The sequence below is a fragment of the Hemiscyllium ocellatum genome, chromosome 6, assembly GCF_020745735.1.
Source record: "Hemiscyllium ocellatum isolate sHemOce1 chromosome 6, sHemOce1.pat.X.cur, whole genome shotgun sequence".
Taxonomy (NCBI): domain Eukaryota; kingdom Metazoa; phylum Chordata; class Chondrichthyes; order Orectolobiformes; family Hemiscylliidae; genus Hemiscyllium; species Hemiscyllium ocellatum.
Window position 1 is genome coordinate 3,654,348 of NC_083406.1, and position 14,978 is coordinate 3,669,325.

Below are 14,978 nucleotides of genomic sequence, written 5' to 3' on the forward strand. Positions count from 1 at the left end.
GTGAATACTGTGCATTAAACTTCAATACATTAATATATTGTATACAAGTCAGTATTTAAAACAATAATTTAGAATCACAAAGAATGGCTCAGGTCTTCTAAAAATGGCAGCAGCTAAATTAAAAACATATTCAGTCTCAGAAGTCTAATAGCAAGCCCTCATCTACAACATTTAAGTACTTAGAGATAACAATGTTCAATTGTTAGGGCTCTAGTAATTTATTTTATAGATCGAACTAACAGAGTGTATCATCTTGTACCTTCTCTCCCTTTCAAATCCCCACCTACTCTTCATTGATGTTCATTGGCTTACACTGGTTTCCAAGATAGCAGATCCAATATTCTCCAACTCTTGAATACTTGGAAATTGAATAGCTATTGTGGATACTGGATTGAGAAGCAATCAAGGGGAGGTCATGCTCAACAGCTCTGTTAGAATTCTTTGAGGAGTTAACAAGTAGGTTAGACCAAGGATAGCCAACGGATGTTATCGATCTGGACATCCAAAAGGTTTTTTGATAAGGTGCCACACAGAAGGCTGCTGAGTCAGATAAAGGCCCATGGTGTTAGAGGAAAGATACAAGCATGGATAAAAGTTTGGCAGAAGGCAAAGAGTGGGGATTAAAAAGGTCCTTCTCAGGACGAAAGCCAATGACTAATGATGTTCCACAAGGGTCAGTGTTGGCACCACAACTTTTCACTTTATACATTAACAATTTGGATGAAGGAACTGAAGGCATTCTGGTTACGTATGCAGATAATACAAAGATAGGTGGAGGGGCAGGTAGTATTAAGGATGCAGGGAGGCTGCAGAAAGATTTAGACAGGTTAGAAGAGTGGGCTAAGAAGTGGCAGATGAAATATAGTGTGGGAAAGTTGAGGTCACGCACTTCAGCAGGAAGAGGAGGCATGCTCTATTTTCTAAATGGGAAGAAAATTCAGAAATCTGAAGTACAAGAGGACTTGGGAGTTCTAGTCCAGGATTTTAAGATAAACTTGCAAGTTGAGTCAGTAATAAGGAAAGCAAATACAATGTTGTCATTCATCTTGAGAGGACTTTAATATAAAAGGCAATGTACATCTGAGGCTTTAGAAGGTGCTGGTCAGACAACATTTAGAGCATTGAAAGCAAATTTGGGCCCCATACCTCAAGATGATGTACTGGCCCTGGGCGGGTCTAGAGGTGGTTCACAAGAATGACCACAGGAACAAAAAAGCTTGACATGTGCCTTTGAGGGCTCTGGGACTATAGTTTATAAGGATATGGGGTGGGGGGAATCTGATGGAAATACTGAATGGCCTGGACAGAGCGGAAGGTGGGAGGACGTTTCCATTGGCAGGAGAGGCGACGACCCGAAGGCACAGCTCTAAAACAGAGGCAAGGGAAACATCTTTAGCCAGAGTGGTGAATCTGTGGAATTCATTTCGACAGAGGGCCTGTGGAGGTGAGGTCACTGAGTATATTTGAGAGAGATAGATAAGTTCTTGATTCCCATGGGGATCAAGGGTTATGGGACGCAAGCGGGAAAGTGGGGTTGAAAAACCTATCGGCCATGATCGAATGGCAGAGTACACTTGATGGGCCAAATGGCCTAATTTCTACTCCTTTGGTCTTACAGTCTTAATTATGCGAATTTCAGTATATCTGATGGAAGAGTGTGGCGAGGCAGATACAACCCTGATAATAAAGTCATGATACAGACATAAGGATGAAACAGTGGGAAAAATAAAGGAAGGAAGGATCCATGTTTGGCGAACCTAGGTGTTGAAACATCTCAGGTAGGAAATAAGAGCTTTGCACAAAACTGGGTCTGGGCAAGGGGAGAGAAAAATAAGAGGCAGGAGTCAAAATAGCCATATAAAAAAGTCACGGTTTTCAGTAAAAGAGCAATCTAAGTACAATTACGCAGAACAATTGCACGAGAAACGGACAGAGAATTTAGCAACGGTTATGGGGCATAATATCCTGGGGAAAAAGTTAAGCTCATCCACACAAAGCATTCATGATAAAATGGGTTACTTATTAACGCAGATAAAACTAATAGGTTTAATCTGTCATCATAGAGACATGGTTATGTAGTGACAAAGATTGGAATAGTTCAGGATACTTCGTTTTAAAAACGAACATTTACGCAAAATTGAGAAGGAATGGGCTGAAGATATAGGATACGAGATAGACAGGCAGCAGAAAGAGCCTTAACATGAAAAAAAAATTGATCAGAATCAATTTAAGTGGAGGTAAGATGTACAGAGCAGAAAGCAATCACGTGATGAAATCACAGACCTCCAAAAGGGGTCACAGTGGCTCAGTACCAGGGACCCAGGTTAGATTCCAGCTTTGGGTGACAGTCAGCATAGAGTAAAAAATGAGGTCTGCAGATGCTGGAGATCACAGCTGAAAATGTGTTGCTGGTTAAAGCACAGCAGGTTAGGCAGCATCCAAGGAATAGGAAATTCGACGTTTCGGGCATAAGCCCTTCATCAGGAATCCAAGGAATAGGAAATTCGACGTTTCGGGCATAAGCCCTTCATCAGGAATTCCAGTATAGGAAGTCAGCATAGAGTTCATACTTTCTCACGTCTGCATGCATTTCCTCCGTCCGCTACAGTTTCACCCACAATCCAAAATATCAGAATCCCTACAGCATAGAAGCAAACCATTCGGCGCAATAAGTCCACACTGTCTCTCCGAAGAGCATCTAACCAAGACCCAGCCCAACCCTATCCCTGTAGCCCTGCATTCCCAGCTAGTCTGCATATCCCTGAATACTATCTGGCAATTTAGCATGGCCAATCCACCTAACTTGCACATATTTGGATATGAGAATGTGCAGGTTAGGTGGACTGGCCGTGATAAAGGCAGGGATGAGAGGGCAGGGTGGATGCTCTTTGGAGGGTCAGTGTACTCTCGATGGGCTGTATGGGCCTGCTTCCACACTACAGAAATTCTTTGATTAAAAGAGCAGTGATCATGTTAGGCAAAGTTTGAGACATAAAAGATAATCAGAGGGTTAGATAGGTTGGACAGTGACAGCCTTTTTCTTTGGATGGCGATGGATAGCATGAGTGGAGCTAGCTTTAAATTGAGGGGTGATAAATATAGGACAGTTGGCAGACGTAGGTTCTTTACTCAGAGCAGAAGGAGTGTGGAACATACTGCCTGCAACAGTAGTAGACTCGTCAACTTTAAGGGCATTTAAAATAGTCATTGGGTAGGCATATGGATAAGAATGAAATTGGGCTTCAGATTGGTTCCACAGGTCAACGCAACATCAAGGGCCAAGGGGCCTAAACTACGCTGCAATTCTCCATAATCTAAAATGTAGTTCAGAAGATTTGCAGTGAACGCAATGAGGATAACATGGAAACCTGAGCTTTCATCTTCACAAAGGTGATGTAAAACAAATGCACACTACTAGGGTGGAGTTTAAGTTCATTCATGATAGCTTCCCTAACTATTTAGAAAACTCAGTCATAAATAGGCTCAAAGCAAGAGAAGGAAAGATTTTTAATTGTGAATGACATCAAGTGCTATGGGGATAGTTCAAGAATATGACATTGCCATAGAGAATGGAGATAGATCGGAGAAGCTTGTTCTGCTTTTTTTAAGAGCAAGTCAAGAGGAAGTCTGCTGGAGGCCTTGACAAGCAGGAGAGGTTTGAACAGGGTTATTAGGGCTTCCACTCATTAAAGGGTCAAGAACAAGGGGACAGATTTAAATGAAGGAATACAAGAAACAAAAATGTACTGTGAAGCTAAAAGTCTTAGGTTATTAATGATTAAGGACTAAAATGCACTGCCTTGGGAGTGTGGTGCATGGTTGATGAAGTAGAGACATGTCGAAGGGAATCAGGAAAGTATAGTCCCTGTGGAAAGCCAGCAGAAACATTCTGGGCTGAACAGCCTCGTTCTGGGCTGTACAAATTCTATTTTACATATGATGAAATTATGAAGATTCCTAGCTTCTCATCAACCTATAAACCGAAACGAGAGATGAACGAATAGTTGCTGCAAAGCAGTAATAGCAAGAAACCTTGTAGTCAACCATTATACTTTCCCATCCATTCACAGCAACAGTAAAACAGTTGTCTCTGCTTACAAATATCTCCATTTCAACCCACATGCAGCACCTCTGGAAACATTAGGTCCCAGCATGTGCTCTCTATTACACCAGTTTTGGCCTCCAGTGGATTCTGTACTAATGGAGGTCATCAGTCATCTGAGCCCAACTTTATCTTTACAGACAACCCTGACATCACTTTCCTCCTTTTCCACACAAATCTCAAAGTCCATCTTGAACCACACATTCCTTCACCTCCCACAACTCTGGCTCTGTTCCATTTCATTCTTGGGAAGTTCACGACAATGCAAGTTGGCAATTATCTGAGTGGGTGTGGAGCCTTACTCTGCATTACCGAGAGCGTGCATTTACCTTATTCTAACTGACGCTTGTGTAACAATCCTTCAGTTCACTACTCTTTTCTCCCACCTAATGCTCCTGCACCTCTTAAATCATTCAACATTTGTGGCTCCAGAATCATCCTTAGAAACCTATTTCACACACTGATGGCTTTCAATATGAATCTGAAATTTGCATTGTACTGGTTAAACAAATTCCTCATTTGTTTCATTGTCATGAAGCACAGCTTGGTCTATTTACCATTTATAGGGTAAAAACAAGGACTGCAGATGCTGGAAACCAGATTCTAGATTAGAGCGGTGCTGGAAAAGCACAGCAGGTCAGGCAGCATCCGAGGTGGAGGAAAACCGATGCTTTGGGCAAAAGCCCTTCATCAGGAATAGAAGCAGAGTGCCTGCAGGGTGAAGAGATAAATGAGAGGATGGTGGGGATGGGGAGAAAGTAGCATAGAGTACAACAGATGAATGGGGATGGGGATGGAGGTGATAGGTCAGGGAGGAGGGTGGAATGGATAGGTGGAAAGGAAGATAGGCAGGTAGGACAAGTCATGGGGACAGTGCTGAGCTGGAAGTTTGGAACTGTGGTGACTTGGGGGGAAATGAGGAAACTGGTGAAGTCCACATTAGAACCCTTCAACCCCAGGGCATCAAAGGCGGAAGAGGAGGCATTCTTCCTCCAGGCGTCGTGTGGTGAGGGAACGGCGGTGAAGGAGGCCCAGGACCTCCATCTCCTTGGCTGAGTGGGAGGGGGGAGTTGAAATGTTGGACCACGGGGCGGTGTGGTTGATTGGTGAGGGTGTCCCAGAGATGTTCCCTAAAGCGCTCTGCTAGGAGGCATCCAGTCTCCCCAGTGTAGAGGAGACTGCATCTGGAGCAACGGATACAATAACTGGTACTGGTGGATGCGCAAGTAAAAACTTGTGATGTGGAAGGCTCCTTTAGGGCCTTGGATGGAGGTGAGGGAGGAGGTGCGGGCACAGGTTTTGCAATTCCTGCGGTGGCAGGGGAAGGTGCCAGGAAGGGAGGGTGGGTTGTTGAGGGGGGTGGACCTGACCAGGTAGTAACAGAGGGAATGGTCTTTGCGGAAGGTGAAAAGGTGTGGGGAGGGAAACATATCCCTTGTGGTGGGGTCCGTTTGGAGGTGGTGGAAATGTCGTCGGATGATGTGGTTTATGCAAAAGGTTTGTAGGGTGGAAGGTGAGCACCAGGGGCATTCTGTCCTTGTTATGGTTGGAGGGGTGTGGTCTGAGGGTGGAGGTGCGGGATGTGGACGAGATGCGTTGGAGGGCATCTTTAACCATGTGGGAAGGGAAATTGTGGTCTCTAAAGAAGGAGGCCATCTGGTGTGTTCTGTGGTGGAACTGGTCCTCCTGGGAGCCTTTATTTACCATTCATATACAACTCTCCAATACTGAAACTCCAGACCCTCCAGTCTACACTCCAAACTGAGACTTGTGGGATCCAGCTCATAGCTCTTCTCTGTCGCATCAGAAGGATTCCTTTAAGATTTAGTGACCAAAAGTAGCGATGGTGTAAAAAGATATGGCTTGATCAGAGCTCTTCCCGAGATTAACCAAGACTTGGGATAGTTTATAAACTAACTCTTCAGTTGTAAAAATTCAATTCTCATCCTTGTGCTGCCATGTCAGCATTGATATCTGATGTATATCTTTAGAGCTAGAACCAGATTTGATGAGGATGCATAATTTTTGAAGTAGAAATGAAACAAAAAAAACATTTTATAAAGGGATGCTGATACTATTGATGAGGATTCAGTCGCCTCAAATTACATTTCAGCTATTTTTACATACATACATGTACACAATAATGCAGATTTTACCTCTTGCAGGTGGATTATGCATTGCTGGTGGTGCTTTGTTGCTGTTGATAAGGAAGTTTAATGCACTTTCCAAATTATTGCTATGATCCATTAGGGCCTGTCTTGCTTCTTCTTTGCTGAAACCCATTTCAGTTATGTTCTGTAAAGCTCGCTCATCAACCTACAATAGAAAAGTCTGCTTGAAAGACCTGAATCATACCAGACTCAAAGCATTCTTTATTTTTCCCACAGATGCTGTACTATTGTAACGTCCTGCTGAGTTGCTCCAGCATTTTCACAATCACAATTTTCTGTTTTTATTTCAGACGTCCAACATCTGGAGTATTTTGCTTTTACATAAAATATACTTTTGGTCATTAATACTCAACATAGAAGTGCTGGACAGCATTTTATTACACTGCAGCTGTATTATTAATTACTAATGTTGAATAAATTTCAACCCTCCTTTTGATATTAGCATCTCCTCTGGAAAGAATTAATCAAACCAATGTATGTCAATTTTTAAAGGAACAGAAACTGACATTTTTCCAAAAGAACGTCTGTGAAAGAGTTCTTTCACACTTGCACTTGTGGCACTGGCATCACCTGAGCTCTATGTGAGATATTATGTTATAAGATGACATCTTATAGATTACCTTTATTAACTCACTCACCAGCTCGCCAAATTCATTAATGCCAGGTTCCTGTTTATTCATTCATAACCTTTTACTAACCTGTTGTTATTTACTATAACATGGTTTCGTAATTCATTCATTCATAAAACCATGGTTATGTAGTACCCAAACTCAAAAACCCTTTCAAACCCATTACTGCATTTTGTTATAAACTACAAGCTTGTATTAACTTGCTACAACCAGTATTTACCTCTGAATCAGTGTAGCATACAGAAAAATACCATCTCTACTAAGTCTCCACGAAACCTTATAAAATTAATCAGCCCATACCAACCATTTCCTGGATCTGAGCAGATTAAGTACCTGTTAAATATCTTTTAACTGGGTCCTTATCCCTTTAAGAAACTAACTGACAAAACAATCCTTTATGAAATTGCATGAATGAATGGAATTTATACTGGCAAATAGTAAATAAATCTCTCAACCCAGCTGGGGTAATCAGTTTAATATCCTTTATTCTTTTATTAAGTATAGGAACAATCTTTAACTTACTTACATCATATAGACCTAGCATTTTACTAATATTTACTAACCTAAAAAACAAAAGGACTACCAACACATTCTAAGTATGCAAGCAGCCCAGACAAACATCCTATACAAGTAGCAGCCAGCACTTAGAACATGTTTTAACCCATCTCCTGTCTCCCAGGACAGAAGCCCTACAAACCTTTGTGTACGAGAGATAAAAAGTATAACACCATAGTAATGGAATTGTAATATATGTAAGAACTGTGTATCAAAAGGGTTCCTGTAAGACCATAGTTTGGGATTCTACTGCTGCCTCAAACTTGTGCTGTGAATGCTGAATAAGAGGCTATGTTCACCAGTCACCGATTTCGGTTGTTATTACTTCTCTGAAAGCGTTCATTCACATATGCACTTGGGGCACTGGCATTACTTCAGCTCTATGTGTAAAAGGATTCTCTGAAATTATTCCTGATCAATTTCAAACCAATGCTCAAATGCACAGGGACCAAAAGTACAAAATCATGTTACATTTTTAGGCCTTTGCTCACCACAATATTATGAAATGTTTTGAGTGCCGCATCAAAAAATCACTGTTACAAGCAAGTTCCAATTCCCCACACCTTACAGCATCTCAACTATAGGCACAGTAACATGGCTAGGTTAATGAAGAAAACACGATTGTCACTCAGCATCAGACACAGGAATTACTTTATTTTCATATTCAATAAACGACTAAGCATTGTATTTCAAAGCCTGATTTCAGATAAAATGTCAAACTAATTTAATTCATCAAGAGGCAAGTAATTATCAGCACTCTACAGGCAGAAAACTAGTGCAGCTTTTTGTAAATACTAAATTTGGGTTGTACTACAAATGGCATGCTGGTTTTGGAAGATTCAGAAAGTCAACCATCTAACGTAGGTTACCTAGCTTCTGAACCGCTCTCACTCCAGAAGACTTTATGAGTCTCTGATTACTGATGAATTGAATTGAACTGAACTGAACGATTGTCAGTTGCCTTTTACAGTGAATAATACAGTAAAAAACAAGGGAAAGCTTCAACTGTCACCACAATCCAGCACCCTTTGAACAGCTTAGTAACAAAAAGATGTAGTTGAAAGAGTATATTTTTGGGAGGGGATGGCATTATTGCTACATTATGAATCTAGAGACCCACAATGTTCAGGGAACCCAGGTTTGAATCTAGCCAAAGCAGATGGTGGTATGTCAATTCAATAAAAACAAGACCATAAGACATAGGAGTGGAAGTAAGGCCATTCGGCCCATCGAGTCCACTCCGCCATTCAATCATGGCTGATGGGCATTTCAACTCCACTTACCCGCATTCTCCCCATAGCCCTTAATTCCTCGAGACATCAAGAATCTATCAAAATGTGGAATTAAGAGTCTACTACTGACCATAAAACCACTGTCTTTTGTCAGAGAAAACCTATCTGGTTCACTAATGTCCTTTAGCAAAAGAAACTGATGTCCTTACCTAGTCTGGCCTACATGTGACTCCAGGTCCACAGCAATGTGGTTGACTCAAACGGTCTTCTGGGAAATAAGGGATGGACAGTAAATGCTGGCCTAGCCAGCACTCCCCACATCCCGTAAATGAATAATAATAAGAATCCTCAGCTGACACACCAACGATACCTGCACCTCCAATCCTCTTCCACTGTCTCGCCGTCACCTGCACGAGACCTATCAATATAGGAGTCACGACCACTTTGCCACTGGGCCCACTTCGTTGCCATTAATGCCAGCTCCTGTACTGAACCCACGCTCACCCCTCGTAACCAGGAGTCTCTGGCGCCAGGCCTACCACAACCAGATGCTGCTTCCATCATCTTGCCAATAACCAGGAGATCCCTATCTGGGCCTGTCGTGACCACAATCAGGATCTCCAGATCGGTTGTTGCCTCAATGATGCCTGCAATCTACGTTCCAGGCATACTATGCTGCTGCCACCATCTCGCCAAAACCAGGAGGCCTACTGCAACCAGGAGGCTCCACTGCCAGGCCAGGATGATGCTGCTGCCTCACCAAGAGTCCCACTCTGACCACCCTCCTCCAAACTAATGCCTTATCGGCACTGCCATCCTGATAACTCTGTTGCCACTGCCTCCAATTGCTTGAGGTGTTTTGTGGCCATTGCTGACCCCAAATGCTAAGACAATGTTCTTGCTGCTACTACCACTGGGAGGAGCCAGTGTGCCACTACCACCGATTAACCCGCCGCAAACAAAAAGAAAAATGAACGAAAAAACAGAAGAAATAATAAAAAAAAAGTAAGAAGAAAAAGAAAGTAGACAGCAGTGGATGAGTCCTGGACTCAAGCCAGCACACAGCCCTGTTACTCTGCTGCCAACGGCTCCCTTGATTCAACACCTGGTGATCTTTGGAGGATGGATGAAGGTAATGCCACAAAAATGACAACACAAGTGGTTCGGCCCCTCTTATTAAAAGTGGAACCTGTCCCACACTTGTGGAATACGTGTTATTGTTCACTTTGCAGCCTGAGTGTTATAGCGTTTCAGCATGAACTGCTTCATGATTCAAAAAATTGGGAGTAGTAGTAAACACTTGGCATAAAAGTTGCACACATGCACTGTATCACTTATTTGCAAATATCTAAATATGGAAATAATAACTAAATGACACAAGTCTGGCACAAGCAAACACTGCACACACTTTTGTTGGGTGAAGTTTTTTTTTGTATGCAACCTTTGCTTATATATTACTGAAGCAGTGTAACAGCAACATGGAGGGAACAGGAGAAAAATGCTGCAAATGGATGCTACAAGATAAGGTGAGCTTCTAGGCTAAATCACAAGCTAACATTTAAGTTAATTTACTTAGAAAATAGCTGAGTTAAAATTATCAATTTTACCAAAAAGTTGTTGATCAAATACGCAAGATTGAATTAAATGAATGAGACAGGTGAAGATAGGATAGCAGTGTGTCACAGATGCCACATCCAGGTGTTTATAAAGTGGCCTCCTCCCCCTCCTGATGTCCTCAGCATCAAAAGTGCCAGTTTGATTCATGCCATGTTAGATCAAGAAATGCCAGTAGGCTTCAGATAATGTAAAGCCTTTGACATTGACAAAATTCCTGCAAAGGCAGTGAAGACTCAAGCTCAAGAACTAGTCATGCCCTTGGCCAAGCTGTTCCAATATAGCTACAAGACTCGTGTCGAGTGTGTTGCTGGAAAAGCACAGGAGGTCTGGCAGCATCTGAGCAACAGGAGAATCGATGTTTCGGGCCAGGGCCTTTCATCAATAAAATACAGATTGGTCTTCTATAATGCATCTGTTGTATTCCTCTGCAATTTCACACTACAGAAAATTGCGCTACGTTAAACCCGCTCTACCCATTGAGCAGAAAGTTCAGATTATGCAAAATGTCCACAATTCATCAGTTGCATTATAACCAATTCATGCAGACAAAATGCACATTTTAGAAAAACTACCTGTAGATTGTCTCACAGGTAATTCTAGCAGCAGGAAGAGAACCTTAGCTTTTAGTTTTTTTTTAGATTAGATTAGATTAGACTTACAGTGTGGAAACAGGCCCTTCGGCCCAACAAGTCCACACCGACCCGCCGAAGCGCAACCCACCCATACCCCTACATTTACCCCTTACCGAACACTACGGGCAATTTTAGCTTGGCCAATTCACCTGACCCGCACATCTTTGGACTGTGGGAGGAAACCGGAGCACCCGGAGGAAACCCACGCAGACACGGGGAGAACGTGCAAACTCCACACAGTCAGTCGCCTGAGTCGGGAATTGAACCCGGGTCTACAGGCGCTGTGAGGCAGCAGTGCTAACCACTGTGCCACCGTGCCGCCCACTGATTGTAACAGAGTGGGCAGTAAGAACTTCCACAGCCAGCTTCAAGACCCCAGCAACTGTTACTGAAAGCGAAAATTTAAAAAAATTCTAATTCTGTGGCAGCTTGACTCCACCATTCAGACTGCCTCTACTGTTCCAACTTCTAAAAATAAAACCACGAGACCTCACAACCTGCTTACTGACATGTAGCTGAACGCTCAGCACCTCAGTCTCAAACACTTCATTTGAAAAGAACCAAACACACTTCTTAATGCCATTCATTCGTCAAGTAGCACTTGCAAAAGAATAACATTCTACTGAGAGTTTAGTTTGTAACAGTTCCACTCGGGTCCTGATCTCAGACTTGGTCTGAACATAGATAGAAGAGCTGAACTCCAGAAAAAAGAATGGCTGCCCATAATATCAACTCTGCATTTGACTGAGTGTGGCATCAAGTAGCTCAAGTAAAATTGGCCTCAACAGTAAGCACCAGGAAACTGTCATCTGTTGTCATGATACCTAGGCCCAATCATTTTCATCATTATCTGTCATGCCTGAAATGGGGATATTTGCTGACGATCGTGCAATGTTCAGCATCATTTACAACTCTTCAGACATTGAGTCAGTCCACATTCTTACATAGCAAGGCCTGAACAGCATCTGGGCTTGGGCTGAGCAGTGGCAATTAACATTCACACTGCAAATAATCTATCCTGGCCCATCCACATCAACGTTACAGTCAGGAAAGCACATCAATGCCTCTACTGCCTGAGGAGGATAAGAAAATTTTGCATGTCCACATTCCTGAAGAAGGGCTTATGCCCGAAACGTCAAATCTCCTGTTCCTTGGATGCTGCCTGACCTGCTGCGCTTTTCCAGCAACACATTTTCAGCTCTGATCTCCAGCATCTGCAGACCTCACTTTCTCCACAATGTCTCTTCCCAAGTTTATAGATGCACTGTAGAAAACATCCTATCGGTTGCATCACAGTTTGATCTGTCAACACCACAAGAAATTAGAGTGTGTTGCAACTGATACCCAGTTCATCACAAAAACCAGCCTTCCTTCCATTGACTTCGTCAACACTGTCTTGGGAAAGCAGCCAACATAATCAAAGATCCCCCCATCCCAGTTATATTCTCTTCCACCAGGCAGAAGTTCCAATGTTTTGAAAACACATTAACAGATTTAGGAACAGCTTCTTCCCTGCTGTTACCAGACTAATGAACAGACCCTTCATATTATGAGTTGATCTTTCTCTACACCTTCTCTGTAGTGTAACACTATATTCTGCATTCTATTTCACTACCGCGAGGTATGATTTGTCTGGTTCGCACCCAAAACAACATCTATCACTATCTCGGTACACATGACAATAGTCAATCAAATCAAATATCAAGAAATGGCCATATCAAACAAGGGAGAATCTAACCACTGTCCCTTGACATTCAACGGTACCGGTATCAGCGAAGCCTTCACAAAAGATTACTACTGACCAGCCACATAAATATTGGACCCACAACAGCAGGCCAGAGGCTCAAAACTCTGCAGCACCTGATTCTCCAGTGCCTATCTACCATCTAAAAAAGGCACAACCCAGGCATAATGGCACACTTTCTCCTTGTCTGCATAGGTGCTGCTCCAACAATATTCAAGTAGCTTAACATTGCCTAGAACAAAGCAGACATCTTGACTGGTACTGTAACCACCACCTTCAACGTTCATTACCTTCACCATGAGAAGATGAACTGCAAATCAATTACTCACCAAGGCTCCTTCAACAATAACTTCCAAATGTGTGATGTCCAGCACTCAGAACAACATAACCATTAGAAACCATTAAACATTAACACCTGATTCTAATTGATGTCCAGCTGGATCAAACTGGACACACCACAACCCACTGTACACAACTAATGATTGCCAGAGAATTACCTACTCAAGTTTCTACTTTTCACCCACTCCTCTTTTGCATATGTTATAGGTCAGTAAAGTAGTCCAAAAAACCATCCAGAAAATCAGGCATATAACCCTTCCTGAAGAAGGGCTTATGCCCGAAACGTCAATTCTCTTGTTCCTTGGATGTTACCTGACCTGCTGCACTTTTCCAGCAACACATTTTCGGCTGTGATCTCCAGCATCTGCAGTCCTCACTTTCTCCTCCTATGTAACCACATAGCTCTACATCTCTTGACAGCCCCATGACCGAAAGCATCAGACTGTTTCTCCACAAGGATGTACTGGATGAGCAGAAACATCAAATTTAAGATTGGGAAAATAACTCATTGCCCTGTCACAAACTCCACTTCCTTGCCATCAACTCTATCCCTGTTCAAAACTTAGAACCTTGATATGTTTGACTCAAGGTGACCGACTCCATATCTGTATTATCAGTAACTCGACTTATTTCCATCTTCACAAATCGGCCTGAATCTACTCCTGCTCATCTGCTTATGAAACCCTCATCAAAAACTTTGGAGATTTTATACATGTCTATTCTAACACGCTTCTGGCCAGTGGAAACAGACATGGAAGATAATTTCACGGAATTCATTCAGGACAGTGCTCTTGGTTAGTACTGCAAGTCATCAGGCACGTCCTATTTTTGATCAAAACTTGTGCGGTATTAAGTTCATAACTTGGTAACAAAATAGCTCCCAGGAATGAAAACACCATTAATTTTGTTCTCAAGAGATTAGCCAAAAGAACTCTGAAGGCAGAGCATGAAAAATTGCAAAGACACAGGAGCAGAAAATAGACCATTCAGCCCATCAAATCTGCTCCACAATTCAATCATTGCTTCTAAGTTTAAGTTTCTTAACTCCTTTCCCCCACTTTCTTCCTGTCATCCTTGATACTCAAGAATCTGTCTTAAATAAACTCAATGACCTGGCCTTCACAGCTTTGTGGCAATTCCATACATTCACCACTCTGACTGAAGAAATTTCTCCTTAACTCTATTTGAAAGGTCATCCCTTTATTCTGAGGCTGTGCCCTGGGTCCTAGTCTCTTTCTACCAATGGAAACATCGTCCCATTATCTGCTCTGTCCAGGCCATTCAGTATTCTGAAATGTTTCAATTAGATTCATCATCCATCATCCTTCTAAACTCCATTGAGTATAGACCCAGTGTCCTCAAATGTCCCTCACATTTTGAGCTTTTCATTTCTGGGACCATTTACATGAACCTCCTGTGAGCTTGCTCCAGGGCCAGCAAACTTTTCTTGATGTACAGGGCCCAAAACTGCACGGAATACGCCAAATGTGGTCTGACCAGAGCCTTACAAAGTCTCAAGTACATCCCTGTTTTATATTCAAGCCCTCTCAAAATAAATGCCATCATTGCATTTGTCTTCTCAACTACTGACTCAACCTGCAAGTTTACCTCGAGAGAATCCTGGACGAGAACTCCCAAGTCTCTTTGCATTTCAGAATTCTGAATTTTCTCCTCATTTAATAAAGAGTCCATGCCTCTACTCTTCCTCCCAAAGTGCATGATCTCACACTTTCTCATGTTGGACTCCATCCGCCACTTTTGTACCATCTGCAAATTTAGCCAGAATGCCATCTGTTCCTTCATATAGATCGTTAATGTATGAAGTGAAAAGTTGTGGTCCCAACACAGTCTTGCTGAACACCACTAGTCACTAGCTGCAATCCTCAGGCAGACACTTTTACCCCACTCCCTGCTTTGTCAGACAGCCAAGCTTCAGTCCACCCAAGCACCTTGCTTC

The 14,978-nt window shown here is 42.5% G+C and overlaps 1 protein-coding gene across 4 annotated transcripts in view; it reads right to left on the minus strand.

Moving 5' to 3' along the window:
- Positions 1-14,978, minus strand: part of tdrd3 (tudor domain containing 3) — a 128,917-nt gene that overhangs the window by 70,922 nt on the left and 43,017 nt on the right. For all 4 annotated transcript variants that reach the window (XM_060826453.1, XM_060826451.1, XM_060826452.1 and 1 more), the window contains one exon: positions 6,259-6,418. In XM_060826453.1, the coding sequence (XP_060682436.1) occupies positions 6,259-6,418 (160 nt within the window). The remainder of the gene's footprint in view (positions 1-6,258; positions 6,419-14,978) is intronic.